At 41.3% G+C, this 14,081-nt stretch overlaps 1 protein-coding gene across 1 annotated transcript in view; it reads right to left on the bottom strand.

The window, feature by feature from the left end:
* Nucleotides 1–14,081, bottom strand: part of DOK6 (docking protein 6) — a 277,747-nt gene that overhangs the window by 68,200 nt on the left and 195,466 nt on the right. Inside the window, exon 6 of the mRNA XM_031441762.2 lies at nucleotides 10,382–10,520. Coding sequence (XP_031297622.1) covers nucleotides 10,382–10,520 — 139 coding nt within the window. The remainder of the gene's footprint in view (nucleotides 1–10,381; nucleotides 10,521–14,081) is intronic.

Here is a 14,081-nt window from a genome sequence, read left to right as displayed (position 1 = left end):
ATGTGTAAACGAGAAAATGATACTGTGACATCATTTCTAAGCAATTACCATATTTTAAGAAATCAAATAAGATGGATACATGTCTTCAAAGTTCTTTTATTTCTTCTCAGTGAGGATCTGTCCTGATGATTCTTTCCGCTGCCTCAGTCAGTGAGAAAATCCTCAAGAAATGGTAGAAAATTCTGCAAATCATACTGTCAGAGCTCCCACAGTAGTTAACTGTGGGCTCTTCCCTGCAGGCAGCAGTCATGTGCTTCTCCCAGGATCAGTATTTTGGAAGGATGCTTCAGCTTAGATGCGGAAATCAACTAGATCTAGAAGCAGTGAATTCAGTTCTTGAGACACTTGCCAACATTTCTTGCTATTTTTGACTCTCTCTCTCAGTTTTATTCTTTTTGAAACAGTGGTCAGTTCACTGGGATACTGAGCAATGAATCAGAAGTTGCTTATTAGCATCCGGAAAGAGTAACAGTTACAGCTCACCCTCTGGATAGTAGTAAAAACACTGGTGTTCCATTAGAGCTACAACTGCGCATCTCATGAAGCCCACATCCCAAGAATGATTCTGGCCCCAGGTGCCCTATAGAGAGCCAGCTAATACCGTCATCTGAGCATCATACAGATGAGACTTATGCTGCCTTCCAGTGGATGAGAAAAGAGACCCCAAAGCAAAGAACCTTATATTTAGAAGACTCATAAAGGTATAAACAAGGCTTGGCTGCTTCTGCTCGCCCCCATGTAGACAATATGTAAATAACACATGCATTTTTTAGTTGTCAACATCTGAGATTAGTGTACCATCTCAAAGAGGAGCCCAGCACCGTTTCCTGCGGCAGCCCGCTTCTCCCCCCCGTCCCTAAACTGCAGAAAACGCTTGGAAGACGTTTGGCTGAAAGGGGTTGTCAGGAAACAGTCCTTCCTGGGCTGCTCACGGTTCTGCATTTCCTGTGACAACTTTCGTTCCTTACTATCGTTCAGGTATGTGTGCGCAGCACGCAGCCATGGGAGAGAGTGCCTTTCTCCAGGGCAGAGGGCAGATCTGGACATCATCAGGACAGGTCGTCACTGACGGCTCTGAGGCTGCCATGGTATGAGGAAGCCCAGGTGACCTGTGCGCACGTCACTCAAGGTCTGACCCCGGCTCAGAAAGTCTAGTAGTTCTCATCTTACAGACAGAAAAGCAAAATCCAGAAAGATGCAGGGGTTTGCTCAAGGTAAAACCCCAACTCCAGAACCTCTAACACAAAACAGCTCTCTTAACTTCTGAGTCCACTCTCTTCAGACTCTGATGCTGGTCCCTCCTGGGAAAACCCAGCTTCCTTCCCAACATAACACAACACGTGACAACACGGCCTTGGGTTCAGAGAGGACCTCTGCCCTCAAGCAGCGGAAGGGCCGGGTGACCGATGCGACTTTTGTTACCAGCACCTCATCCTTTTACCAAAATCATTATCCCGGTGACCTTCCTGCCTTCTGCAGTTTCCCTCTGTTCTTCTGGGACTCTCTTGGCCCTCGTGATAAACCTAATGCTAACCTGTGTTCCCCATGTGTATTTAAAAAAAAACTGTTAAATTAATTTTCCTCTTGCTCAGTCTCCCTAATTATTGCCTAGAATTTTAAAAAGCATGTTAGCACTTGAGACACGAATCTATACCATTGGGAGAGGAGAAATTAGCGTTTATAGACGAGCATTCACGGGTCGTTCTCTCTGTGCCCGGCACCGTGCACACTGGCCTCCTCGGTTACCCCATTTAACGCCCACGTAAACTGTCAACACACACGCCATCTGGACCTTATAGACAAGGACGGTGAGGCTCACGGGGTCATGTGACTTGCTGGCGGTGCCACACCGCTGAGCGACGTTCCCCCCTCTCTTCACAACTCGTAAAATAAATCACTGGACCCCTTTTCTTCAGATACGATGAGAATGACACCAATTGGGTCAATCCCACCGGACCAAGGCAGGGACACAAGTGCCTCTCTCCTGTGGTCGGAAAAGCACGCCCCGTCGGCGCGGCGGGGTCGCGGCGGGAGGCGCACGGGCCCCGCGCGGTCAGTGGCCCGGACACCGGCCCCCCCCGCCGCCCCGCGTCCGCCCTCGGCAAGCTACCCGAACGTGTTTTAAGAGCCAAAGTTCTCCTTATCTGTGCACGAGAGTTAATACAACGTACCTTAACTGTGGTCATGAATACTTTACAAGATGACGCTCTTAGAGCGACAAGCACCGCGCCTGCCCCGCCTCAAGCACTCAGACCGCGGCCCCGTGCCTGCGGCCGCCGCGCGGGGAGCGGCTGCGCCTGCGCGGGGCCCCGCCGCGGGAGTCTGCCCCCAGCGAGCGTGGCAGGAGCCTCAGGGAAGGCGCGGGCGTCTGCCAGGATCCAAGTCTAAGAGCTTAACAGAATTATTAAAACAAAACAAAACAAAACAAAACAAAACAAAACAAAACAAAACAAAACAAAACAAAACAAAACAACCCTAGAAAGAGCAGTCTGACGACCAGGTGGTCGGTATGGGCAGGTGGGACACACCGCTAGGGAGGGAGGGAGTGTGGAGTGAGTGAGTGAGTGAGTGAGTGAGTGAGTGTGTGTGTGTGTGTGTGTGTGTGTGTGTGTTTGTGTGTGTTTGTGTGTGTGTGTCACCGCTAGGGAGGGATGTGTGTGTGAACATGCCCCGGGTTCTTCCGAGACCCGAGGGGACACTCCGGGGGAAAGAGGCGCTGCGAACCTCCCAGTGGTGTGGATGTGACAGGTGAAACGTATGTCTGTCTAAGGGAACATGCTGCTCAGCGAGGAAATGCTCACTTCAAGTGCACCCGGTCCAGAACATCCAGGTTCATTTGTTCCTGGAAAAGAGCTCATGAAACTTGAAAACTGCATAGAAACAGAAGCCACAGAGACCATGAGCCAGCCAAGCTTGGCACTGCTTGGATTTGTTCAAACAGCCCTCTGAAGTTTGACGGTTTATGGACAATTGGTTTCTCACAGACTTGACTTAATTTTCCATAGGGGACGCCTCACACTCAATCTTCTATTTTATTCAAGATAAATGGGGAAAAAAAAAATAGAAGATACTTTGCTGAGTTTGTACCAGACTAACACATAAAATGTAATTTATAGTCATTTAATAGAAGCTGCTAGGTGACATTTAAAATTAGACTCTGTGGACTATTATTTTCATTAACTTGAAACAAAACGGATGTTATATATTTTAAACCATGTATTGACCAAAATACTTTCATAGAGGGTGAAAAACACTGGACTTTGGAATACCATCAGACATTACAAACATCTCCATAAATACTCTGAACACCATTATTACCTGTACTGAGTAATGCCTGTAAGAGAATATATTCTTTACCTCTGTCTACCTACCTACCATATACTGTCTGTCATCTGTAAGCAGATGCATTTATAGAGGTACTTTTTGAACATAAGGAACATAATGAATACACAGCAAGACATTAACATGCAAAGATGTTTTAAATAAAAATTTTACTGTCTTTCGGTTTTTGAAATATATAAATATCTAGAGGGTATAATAAGGTTTAAATAATTTCCAATGTCTGCCCATAATGAAAGCTGGGATGAATTTTAGTGGTGGTTTTAAAACTTCACTTGTTTAAAATTAGAGTTATTTTTTTGTTTTTTGTTTTTTTTGCTATTTCATGAATTAGTTAATAATTATTGAGCTTTTATGAAAGACCAGGTGGTATTCTAACATTCTGAAGTAGATGTTATTGTGCCTTTCCTCCAACTTTAAGAAGAGGTAGCTAAGGCACAGAGAAGTTAAGTGACTTGCACAAGGTCACACAGCTCTGTTCATCTTTCTCTAGAGTCTGTTTGGTTACCCACTATGTTTTGCTGCTTCCATGTAATGTGTATGCATGCACTGACTACATCCCAGGAATTGACAGCTGTGTTCACATTCTTTGAAAGTAGCCATAGTTACATTCCCAGGCAATTCTTGCATCAATTTCTTAGCTTTTAGTTTGCCCACTACTGGCCTACTTTCCTTTTTTTTTTTTTTTTTTTTTCTATTTTATAGCACTGTCTCAAAGAGCAGTCAGTCTGATTCTTTGGGTCATATATGTTTGAGTGCTGAGTCATTCTTTCCCTAAGTAATCTGCCCTTTCTTTTTTTTTTTCTTTTTTTAAAAATTAAGTATAGTTGATTTATAATATGCTGAGTCATCCTGATCGACCTTTGAAATCTGTTGTTTTCCTTTAAGGAAATTATTCTTGTAATTGCCAAGAGCAGACTGTTGCCCATGAACTAGTAAGACTAACATAGTTAAAAAAAGGAAAATCATTCTTACAGAGTTTCCTTATTATTGTTCTATTCTAGCAATACAAATAAAAGAAATAAAATTGTATTTTTTTTATGTGGAAGGTGAACTTTTTAACGTTAGGCAGTCATTTTCCTTATATATTATCAGTTCTAATCAAGTTGATTAAATATATGTAAAATATATGTATGTTGTATTTTCTAAAGTGACATCTAGAGTACCTACAAATTTTAAGGGAAAAATGATCTTAAATAAAATCTTAGCTATTGCACTGTTTTTATAGCTCCACTTATTAGAAAAATTACACGTTGCCTTCTCACCATTTCCTTCTCATTTGTGTATTTATTGCAGTAAATGTATGCGTTTCTTTCCGGTCTGTCTGTTTAGAGACTAAATTTCCCACAGTGTTCTTAAACATTAGGATCACAGGCCCACTTAAGTTATCCACCATAATCATTTTTTCTAATTGAGCTTGCGCTGGTTTATTACAATCAGTGTTTGTCAATCAGTAAAAGAAAATTTCACAAAAATGCAAATGGCATTTCCCAGCAGGGAACTGGCCATTGTCAGTAATAATGAAGGCTCTTATCTATGGTTGATAATTGATAATACTGAGCAATAGAATCAAGAATAGAACTTTGGAGAATGAATTTATTAACAGATATTCCTATATATTAGATTCCTATATATATATATATATATCACAGGGATTACAAGTGGCATGTAATTATCTAATATATTTAAACTTCTCCTAGAATTTCTTAAACTTCCATGAATATATACCTAGGAAAGAGACTGCAAAAAGTGTTAACATTTTTCTGTGTACGACTCATGAAATCATTATGCTTCCAAATTCTTCAGCCTTTCAGTATGGGACAACTTTTTTTTTCCCCCCATAGGTGATTGAGGTTCCTATAAAACGTGGGTGTGAAGAATGCTTTTCAATCAAAAGGAACCCAGAGTACGTAGGCTTGATCCCGTTCTGGAAGCTTTCTTATCCTTCAAAATTTATAAATGAGCACTTGGTGCTCATGGCCTTGTTAGATACACTTGCAAAGAACTGAAAGATATAATTTAGTTACAGTTGGGAGTGACAGTTGAGTGTCTTCAGAATACTTACGACAAGTCTTACAGTAGTTTACACACTCTAGGACGCCATCATTAGAAAGACAACCTGGTTTTAGGTAGCACTCCGCAAGAACAGTGCTGCAATTAAACTGACTCCCACTTGACTGGAGAGGTGTTACACCGTGAAGAGATGTGCATCTTGGAATTGATGCAGTGTAACAGCACTTCCTCGTTCGTGCAACTATTTAGACAAAAATTATTTCACAGGCGGGTAGAAGTCAATCCTTGGGTAAGATTTATGATCAAGCGTGAATGTAGAAGGGCAGGTACCCTCATTTGCAGTCGCAGTCTCAGACAGTTTTACACGAAGCCAGCTTCGTCCTCTCTCCTCTCCCCGGTGCACTCCACTGAGATGAGGGCGTTAGAGCCATCTCCACGCCCACGGGGCGGTCAGTAGACTCAGACAATGCTGCTTCTTCACCAGAAATTTCTTCTTATCTTACATTAAAAGGAAATAAGATCGTTTGCTTTTAAATGACTACTGTTGAAAAGGTTCATTGTTTCCGGAATGGTAATATTTTTTAGTTTGTTAAATGTGTGAGTTTAACTTGCTTCTATTTCTTATATTTCTAGTAAAAAGAGAGCATAAAATGACAAATTACAGAGAAAACACTTATTTGTTTTCTAGGAAAGAAGTTTTACATGAGTCTCTGTTACTTGTTTTTTTTTCCCCCATCCACTAGCGCTTAGGAAAACCGCGGAATTGATGGCCTCGGAGAGAGTGCCTTTGGCAAGTCCTGCCAGTGGTGATTTTTAGGCGTTAGACGTGGTTTTGCTATCTTGCTGGTATTTCAGTATCACTCGTGCTATTTGTCCTTAAGTTGTGCTTTTCTGGTGAGTAGGAGGCAGGAATTACTGGAAATAGGAGTTTTTAAAGGACACACTGTCATTCTTGCCGGAGGCTGTGTATCTACGATGCTGTTACATCGCTTACAATGTTACAAGGTTAGAAATGCCTAATGACAACCCCTCTCCTTTTTATTTATTTTTGATACCAGGAAAAAAATCTGTGTTTTAAAAATTCCATTCATATCTTCTCAGCTGCTCCTTCCGTACAGACATTTTATAACACTTGTAAAGCTTAAGAACATACAAAGCAAATTAAAAAAAGAACTTTCTTACATATTATTTGTCTGGGTGTGTGTGTAACAGATCCATGTGAATCCAAAATCAAATTGTTTCAGGGCATCTGAGGTCTTGTTGTGGTGAAGCCAGCCCGCCCTCAGTGGGCTGAGCCACACAGGCACGTCTGTGACGTGCTTTCTGATGAACGGCTGCTGTCACCTCACCAGGATGGTACAGCCCTCCCCTGATAAGGCTGCACAGGCAAGGCAGGGCACCTGTAATGACTTTGGCAACAGGATTAGAAGAATTTAGAAGGTTCTATGAACATGATCTCTGTGCAATGGAAAAAATTCTAGAGGTGCCATTTGTTTCAACAGCTAGCTTTCATAAATTCCTCAAATCCTGGAATCTGAGTCATCTCTCAGAAACAGTTTCAGTCTAAAATTTACCACTGTGATTTCATTCTCCCATGTGCCTCCCTTACAAAACTCTCTTTAAACATCAGGCTAGTTTTGAGTTAACAAGCAAAGAAAATATAGAGGCTGCTTAAGATTGTTCTCTCTCTTTTTCTATCATGATCATTTTCTGTTTCTTATTTAAGACTTCAGAGTGAGACGCTGAAATTTACATCTGAACATAAAGGGAAAGGTGTCTTCTCGTACTGCGTAAATCATTCTCTATGCAGCCCTGACTGAGGACCTTCCACCAAGTTGATTATCCAAGAGATCATTCAGCCTCCATTGTCATGACAAGGCGAACAAGCCTAGTGGTGTTTTTAGCATCACTGACCAAAATTTGGTGATGGCACTTCTTGACCTGATTAAACTGGTTACATTAAAGCATGTGGAAATCTTGAGATGTCAGAGAGTATAAGGAATGAGATGAGCTTACTCTGGGAAGTATAAACTACTTGATCCCACAAAATTCTGAGCCACTTGAGAGAAGGAACGTTCTTGCCCTTTTCTTGTTTGCCCTGCCGCCACGCACGGCACTGAGCGCAGAATTTCTAAATATATTATTTACAAACCTGTGAATGGTTAATTAATGGCTAACCTCTGCTTTAAAACTCCTTAACTGAGTCAGTTTTAATACTACCTCAATCTTTCATTAGCTTTCTCAGTGAAGGAAATGGACATATATACTTTTAACAGCCTTACCAGTTCGGTGATTCTTTTTAATCCAGTGTCCTACAGCTCAAACGTACTGTTTTATTCACGATGCTTTTCTACATATCAGATTCTTCAAGCAAGAACAGAAACACTGCCTAACTCAGATTATGGAGATATATCGCACTATGTTTGTTCATGTGTTCCCACAAAGGAAGGTGATAAATGGGACAAAACAAAGTTTTACACGTATATGATGTTAAAGATGCATTGGATTCTTTCTCTTATAGTTAAGAAATGGTTATTGAGACATTATTTCTCATTCAAGTTTATCTATAAAAGCCAGTAACACTCTTAAGCTATCTTTTTTTTTTTTTTTAAGATGAAAGTAAATACTTCAGTTGCCTGAGGAACGGTGTTTGGGACATTCATTGCTTATACAGCTTGTTGATAATTTAATCTTGTAAAATCCTTCTAATCACATTAAAAATGTATAAACATTTTCTATCTGATCAATATTTATCTTCCATGGTCTAGTTTTAAACCTGGAAAGCCAATGAGCAGTGTTATCTTCTTATTTTTGTAGTGAATACATAATAAATGCAATGCAATCTTTTTGTAGCTTAGATAAGGCTTTTTGGTACTTTTCCAAGTTATATTTCTGCTTAGTTTATAGCACAGACCTCCGTTTTATTTTATATAAACAAATGAAGAGTTAGACAGAGGGTCGGGTCCTCAAGTACTATTTCATACTTGCTGGAACTTCTTTTTAAAAAGAAATTTGTGTATGTAGATAGAGGAGGTATTGTAAAAGAAAAAGTATCTCGGAGACCTGGAAATCTTTACTTATGGTCCTAGAAATGGGGGAGTTTGGGCGGTTTTCAAGTTGTGGTAGCATGCCCTTGGAAAAGCATCGTTAGTTGAGCTTATTCTAAAGAACGTGTTACATAGGGATTAATTTTATTAGTATTAACCTTCAGAGAAAAGCACAGTTGTGCAACTGTTTTTGAAATTAAGCCAAATGCTCCATTTATATGTGTGCACCAAGTGGATGGTGTCTCTGACTTTGTCATTTCCAGAAACATTTGGTTTCTTTGCTGAGACATACTGAGCCTACTATTTAAGTATCTGTCACCTTTCTCTGCCATCTCCAAGCACCCAGCTCCAGGGTGTACCCAAGTCCTGGCTTTAGACTGCCTGAGATCTTAATGGGTGGACCTACACTCTCCAGTCCCTTTCCCGCAACTGCTTCACTCCACTCCCCTGGACTTGCTTCTCAGTGGGCGGGATGAGAGAAACATACAGCTGCATCAACAGCAAATGTGAAATTTTATTTTGCAAATTTTTTGGCACAAGACTGTTAGACACACTTAAAAAGGACTGGAAGGTATTATTTAGCTACTGTTGGGAATAAAAATGTAGTGTCTTCACAAACCTGGCAAGTCTTACACTTATTCAACATCACCATGGTAATAATGAACCTTTCACGGTACTTTCTATGCCAGGTCTGTTCTCAGCATTAGTATATATTATACTAATGCACAGACACCTCATTGCAACCAAATACGTAGCACTATTACACCCCCATTTTATAGACGCAGGAAAATGAGACATTCAGAGGTTAATAAGTAACTTGCTCAAGATTATACAGCCAGTAAGTGGTGGAGCTGGGAAGGGAACCCAGGACACCGAGTGCTCGCCTTCATGGCAGGCAGTTAGTCACAGCTGCGTGGAAGGGCTCTTGGTTCCCCCACCAAAGGCCAAATGTCCTGCATAAGCCTGAGTTGCCCTTGTCACCATTAGAGCTTAGAAAGACTTTAAACCATACCCTAGACAGAGGGATAAAAATGTGTATGTAGTACTGACAAAATTCAAAATGTGTTAGGAATAATGTAAAATCATCTTCTTACATTCAAAAGTTAATTTTATACTTAAAATTCTCAAATATGTAATATTTTAAACAATCAAAACTAGTATAATACTAGATATAAAACTCCATGGTCTTAAAGTGGAATAGAATTTGTTTTTCTGGTTAGTGACCCACCTATTTTCCAAAGCTCCATCTGTCCTCTCACAGAAAATCTATGTATCCCTATAAATTATGAAGAAAGAGAATTCTGATCTCTTAAGATTACAGCCAGTAATAATTCCATTGTTTGGTTTTCAAAGAAGTTAGTAGTAAAACTTAGAATTTTTCCAGCTACTTGTAAAATCTGTTATTTCAGATTCTTTACTAAATCATTTCTTAGCTTGACCCTGAAACTGTGTTCCAGCACAGGATAACAGACAGCTGGTAAAGTATAAGCTGCTTCTGCAAGTATTTTCTTACTGGCTCTGAAACATGTACAGAAAGAGCTAGAAGTTTCAGAGAATCTAGGATAAACAGAGAGACAAGCAGAAAAGGGGAATCCTTTCTGGTCGAAACTTAGCTTTCCTCATTATTTTGGGTCCACGCTTGCGTCTCTGATTGTCCAGCTGTACGTGGAGATGTGCAGAGAGCACTGCTCCTCATTTCAGCCTCCCTGCGCTCCACGCTCTCTGTGGGTAACCATGGGGACAGGTCGTAGGCAGACACAGCAAGTGCGTGGCTCCCTGCTGGTGGCCACAAGTGACTTCTTTTGTCAGATACTGAGTAAGGTATTAGAGAGATGAGGTTTAGTAACTGGGACAGGCTCTCAGGCTGGGGTTGGGGTGGACACCTGGGTGCTGTCATGAATGGACCCACACAGACATGATGTGCATCAGACCTCAGCGACATTCATTTCCAAGCTGTTAGGTTACCAAGGAAGGAGCCTTACCCGGGCCTTCTGCTCCATTTCTAGCATTAATCTCTCATGTTGCTCAGCTATGGCCAGTGTCGCAGAATGGACCTTCTGATAGATCATTTCTCCTTCCCTTGTTTGAAAAGTGAATAGTCCTTCTCCTGTGTCACACATTCTGTGAGAACAGAGATAGGGAAAGAGATGGGTCTTCACGTGTTCAAGTGCGTAACAGTTCTCCACGTAAAAGACGCCCTCGCCCTGCAATCCCCGCCTCCTCCACTTTCACAGGAGGGAGTGAGGCGGACTCATCCTTGACCAAACCAACCAACCAACCAACCAGCGCGTCTTCCAACAGTGCACGAGAACGAACCAGAGGAAAATCCAGGTACAGCTGAACTTTTAAGGATGAAGTGCTCACAAGTAGTGTAAAGAAACAGACAAAAGTGATTTCAGTTGTTACAGTGCACGTCTCACCAATGCGTAAAGAATACGAGCAAACAGTTATTTTAATAATCTTCACATTGATACCATAGTATTATCTCCAGTGACTTGATAGCTCTTGAAAGGTTAAGAACTTAAGAAAAAAACCTGCAGTTTTATACTCATTGCAGTAGGAACCAAGACGACCTTTTTTTTTTTGTAGTTTACAGATTTGCGTACATGGGCTGAAGCTTTTATTTAAACTGAAGAATCCTCATATAAATCTTGGTAAAGCCTAGGAAACAACACGGCAGAGAGGAGACTCTATTTGGATGGAAAGATATTTGGTTTGAACTTGGCTCTGCCACTCACCAGCAGTGTGACCTTGAGCAAGTTAACTAACCTGCCTGTGCCTCCTTCTCTAACAGGAAAAATAACAGCACCCATCTCATAAGGTCCTTGTGACAGTTAAGGGATTTGATGCACACAATGTTTATAGTGCTACTTAGCACCTACTGAATGCTCAAAAACATTAATTATTATTTTCATCATAGAGAAAGTATGGAACTAATCTCAGCATCCACCGTAGAGAAATGATTGGCTTAAATGTAGTATATGTATCTGATGGACTATTATACAGCTATTATTATGTCATTTCTGAGAGCCTATCATAATATTACATTTCTTATAATGTAAATTCAAGAGGAAAAAAATCAGAATACAAATCCTTTTCAATGATTTAACTGTAATTACCTTCTAAGACATAATATTTTATTGGAATAAAACCACCACCAATTTCTCAGGCAACAGGAGTATAGGTAAGTTTTATGAACAAAGACTAATTCTAAAATGAAAAAACATTTTAATCAGTATTTTAAGCCAGCTTTAAAAAATAATCGGAGGCCCACTGAGTATCAGTGTGATGTACCCACTCAGATATTGGACACTAACTGCTACACTGTCGTTTTCAGGTTATAACGTCAAAAGATTTGCACAAAATGCTCACGAGGCCACCTCTGCCTTCCAGCACCAAAAAGATTTTAGCTTCTTCTCCATGATTCTCCAGGGAGTTTCAGTAGAAAAGAAATGTCTCAGGAGGCCTCAGAAATTACAGAGGCTGCAACAGACATCCCTTAGGGCCCCGCAGAGCCAGCACTTAGCTTCTGTGAAAGAGATCTTAATAAAATTCACACAGCATGAAATGGAAAGTCTGGGGGGAAAATGAAGAGTTTTCACAAAGTGAAACAAATGAGCTTTCTTTGTTGATTCAGAGGAGTAAAGAAATACAACAGCAAGTGCAGGGAAACCACTGATAAGCGGTGAGCCCACCTTGTCTGAGGCTGAGTTTTGTTCACTGTCAGTGGAAAAAACTGCTTATTATTAGCCTTTGGAAACGAGATCATGAAGACACGAACTGTCGTTTCATACTCAGTCACCGAGCTGCAAAGGCCTAACACTTGGCCACTTCCTGGGACTTAACTCTGCCCCGTGAGGGAGTCTGACAGCTTACAGAAGGGTTTTTCCCAGCCTCTGGAATAAAAACTACTGTAAACTTCACCCACTGATCAAGAAATAAGGAATCCGAACATGCCTGCAATAAAAAAGCACAGAACCTTCAGGCAGAAGGTGCTCTTTCTTCAATGTAGATTACCTAGAGCCAAGCTGGAGTCACACCTCTTCAGTACAACTGGCTCAGATTTATGACTTCTGTCAGCAGCGTTGGAATAAACAGTTTAGATTGTTCCTAGGAACAATCTAAACTGTTTATTCCAACGCTGCTCTAGTTGTTATGTTTTCTCCTGGAGCTGATATGAAGATCTTTTTCTTACATGTCTAAACAGTTTTGTGGCAGCAAGCCAGTAGCAAAGACGACATAAGAGGAGGGATGAAATAATGTCCATGGCTGTTCCGCACTCCTCAACCCGGCCCCCGACCAGCAGCACCCGCGGCACTGGGAGCTGTCCAGCATGCTGAATCTGGACCCGCGCTCTGACAGCATCCCCAGGTGACTCATACACACGGTACAGCTTGAGAAGCACTGGCCTACAGAAGTCTTCCCATGGGTCACCATTTCATTCAAGGCAGTGGGAAATGATGTTTGGGACCACAGGAGGACAAATGGGAAGCTGTATTTGTGCAGCTTACGACTGTGACATGTGGAACTGAAAGTCAGAAAGGAAGAAATATAACAAGGACAAAAAAATCTGCAAGAAGACTTTCCTTTGGGAAGAGCGAAGAGAGAGGTGCTACTCCCATGTGAATATTCTAACCCCCTCACCACTGACGTGCACATTCCTGAGCTGCACTGATTTGGAGAATCAGTGAAAATATGGACAGTGTATGTTTGTCCTGTTGAAATGTATAGACAATTACAAACGTTACCTCTTTTTATACTTGAGCAAGGTATTGGCACAAAATTAATACTTTTTCTTATTTAAAATAAAATGTTAAAGAACAGAATCTCTAATGTCCCTCTCAGCTCTAAGGAGTAGTCTAGGGACTCATAAAAATTCTAAGAAGTAAGTAGAACTAATACACTTATTTCCAGATTTTTTTTTTTTTGACATTGAGATACATGAAATATTATATTAGTACAGGATTCAAAAAACTAAGGGCACAGATTTCAACCACCACGTTATGGCCTGTCATATCCACTTATCATACAGTTATCGAGTACTTCTCAAGTACTTAGTATTTATCAAGCCAAGAAGGAGATCATGGTGGACTGACTTGAGAAGTTACTTTACCTACTGACGCATGTGCAAAATGGGGGCAACAAGACTTTGTCACCAGATTGTTTTTATTTTTCTTTTAATCAAATGGAGTAACGTAGGTGACAGTGGGCAGGAAAGGATAACGTCGGCAGTCCTGGGTTGCTCAAACTCTGCATATTCCAAAGAACGGCCTGTTTTGGGGATGGTGCCTTGGATGGTGTCTGGAATGCAACATCTGAGCCTGGTAAGAGTGCTTCTGTGTGAGGCCTTGAGCAGTGCTGTGTCAGTCTGACCAGGTCTGATCATCCTCACAACGTGACTGGCCATGGGGGCCTGTTTTGCTCTGGTGGGGGCTGGAGTCTGAGTGGCTCACGTTGTTTCTGGAGTCTGGGGACACCACACGTCTGTACAGCTGACCTCCAATAAAAGCCTCAGACACCAAGGCTCAGGGCAGCTTCCCTGGTTGAAAACTTCAGACTTATTGTCACATAAGCTGTTACAGGGAGAATTAAGCCTGTTCCTATGTGACTGTAGGGGGACCTGGAGGCTTGTCTCTGGTCTTTCCTTGTCTTCATCCTGTGTTTTTTACCCCTGCAGATTGT

Source organism: Camelus dromedarius, chromosome 28 (genome assembly GCF_036321535.1).
Source record: "Camelus dromedarius isolate mCamDro1 chromosome 28, mCamDro1.pat, whole genome shotgun sequence".
Lineage (NCBI taxonomy): Eukaryota > Metazoa > Chordata > Mammalia > Artiodactyla > Camelidae > Camelus > Camelus dromedarius.
The sequence above is the reverse complement of the archived record's forward strand: the minus strand, read 5'-3'. Positions and strand labels throughout refer to the sequence as shown.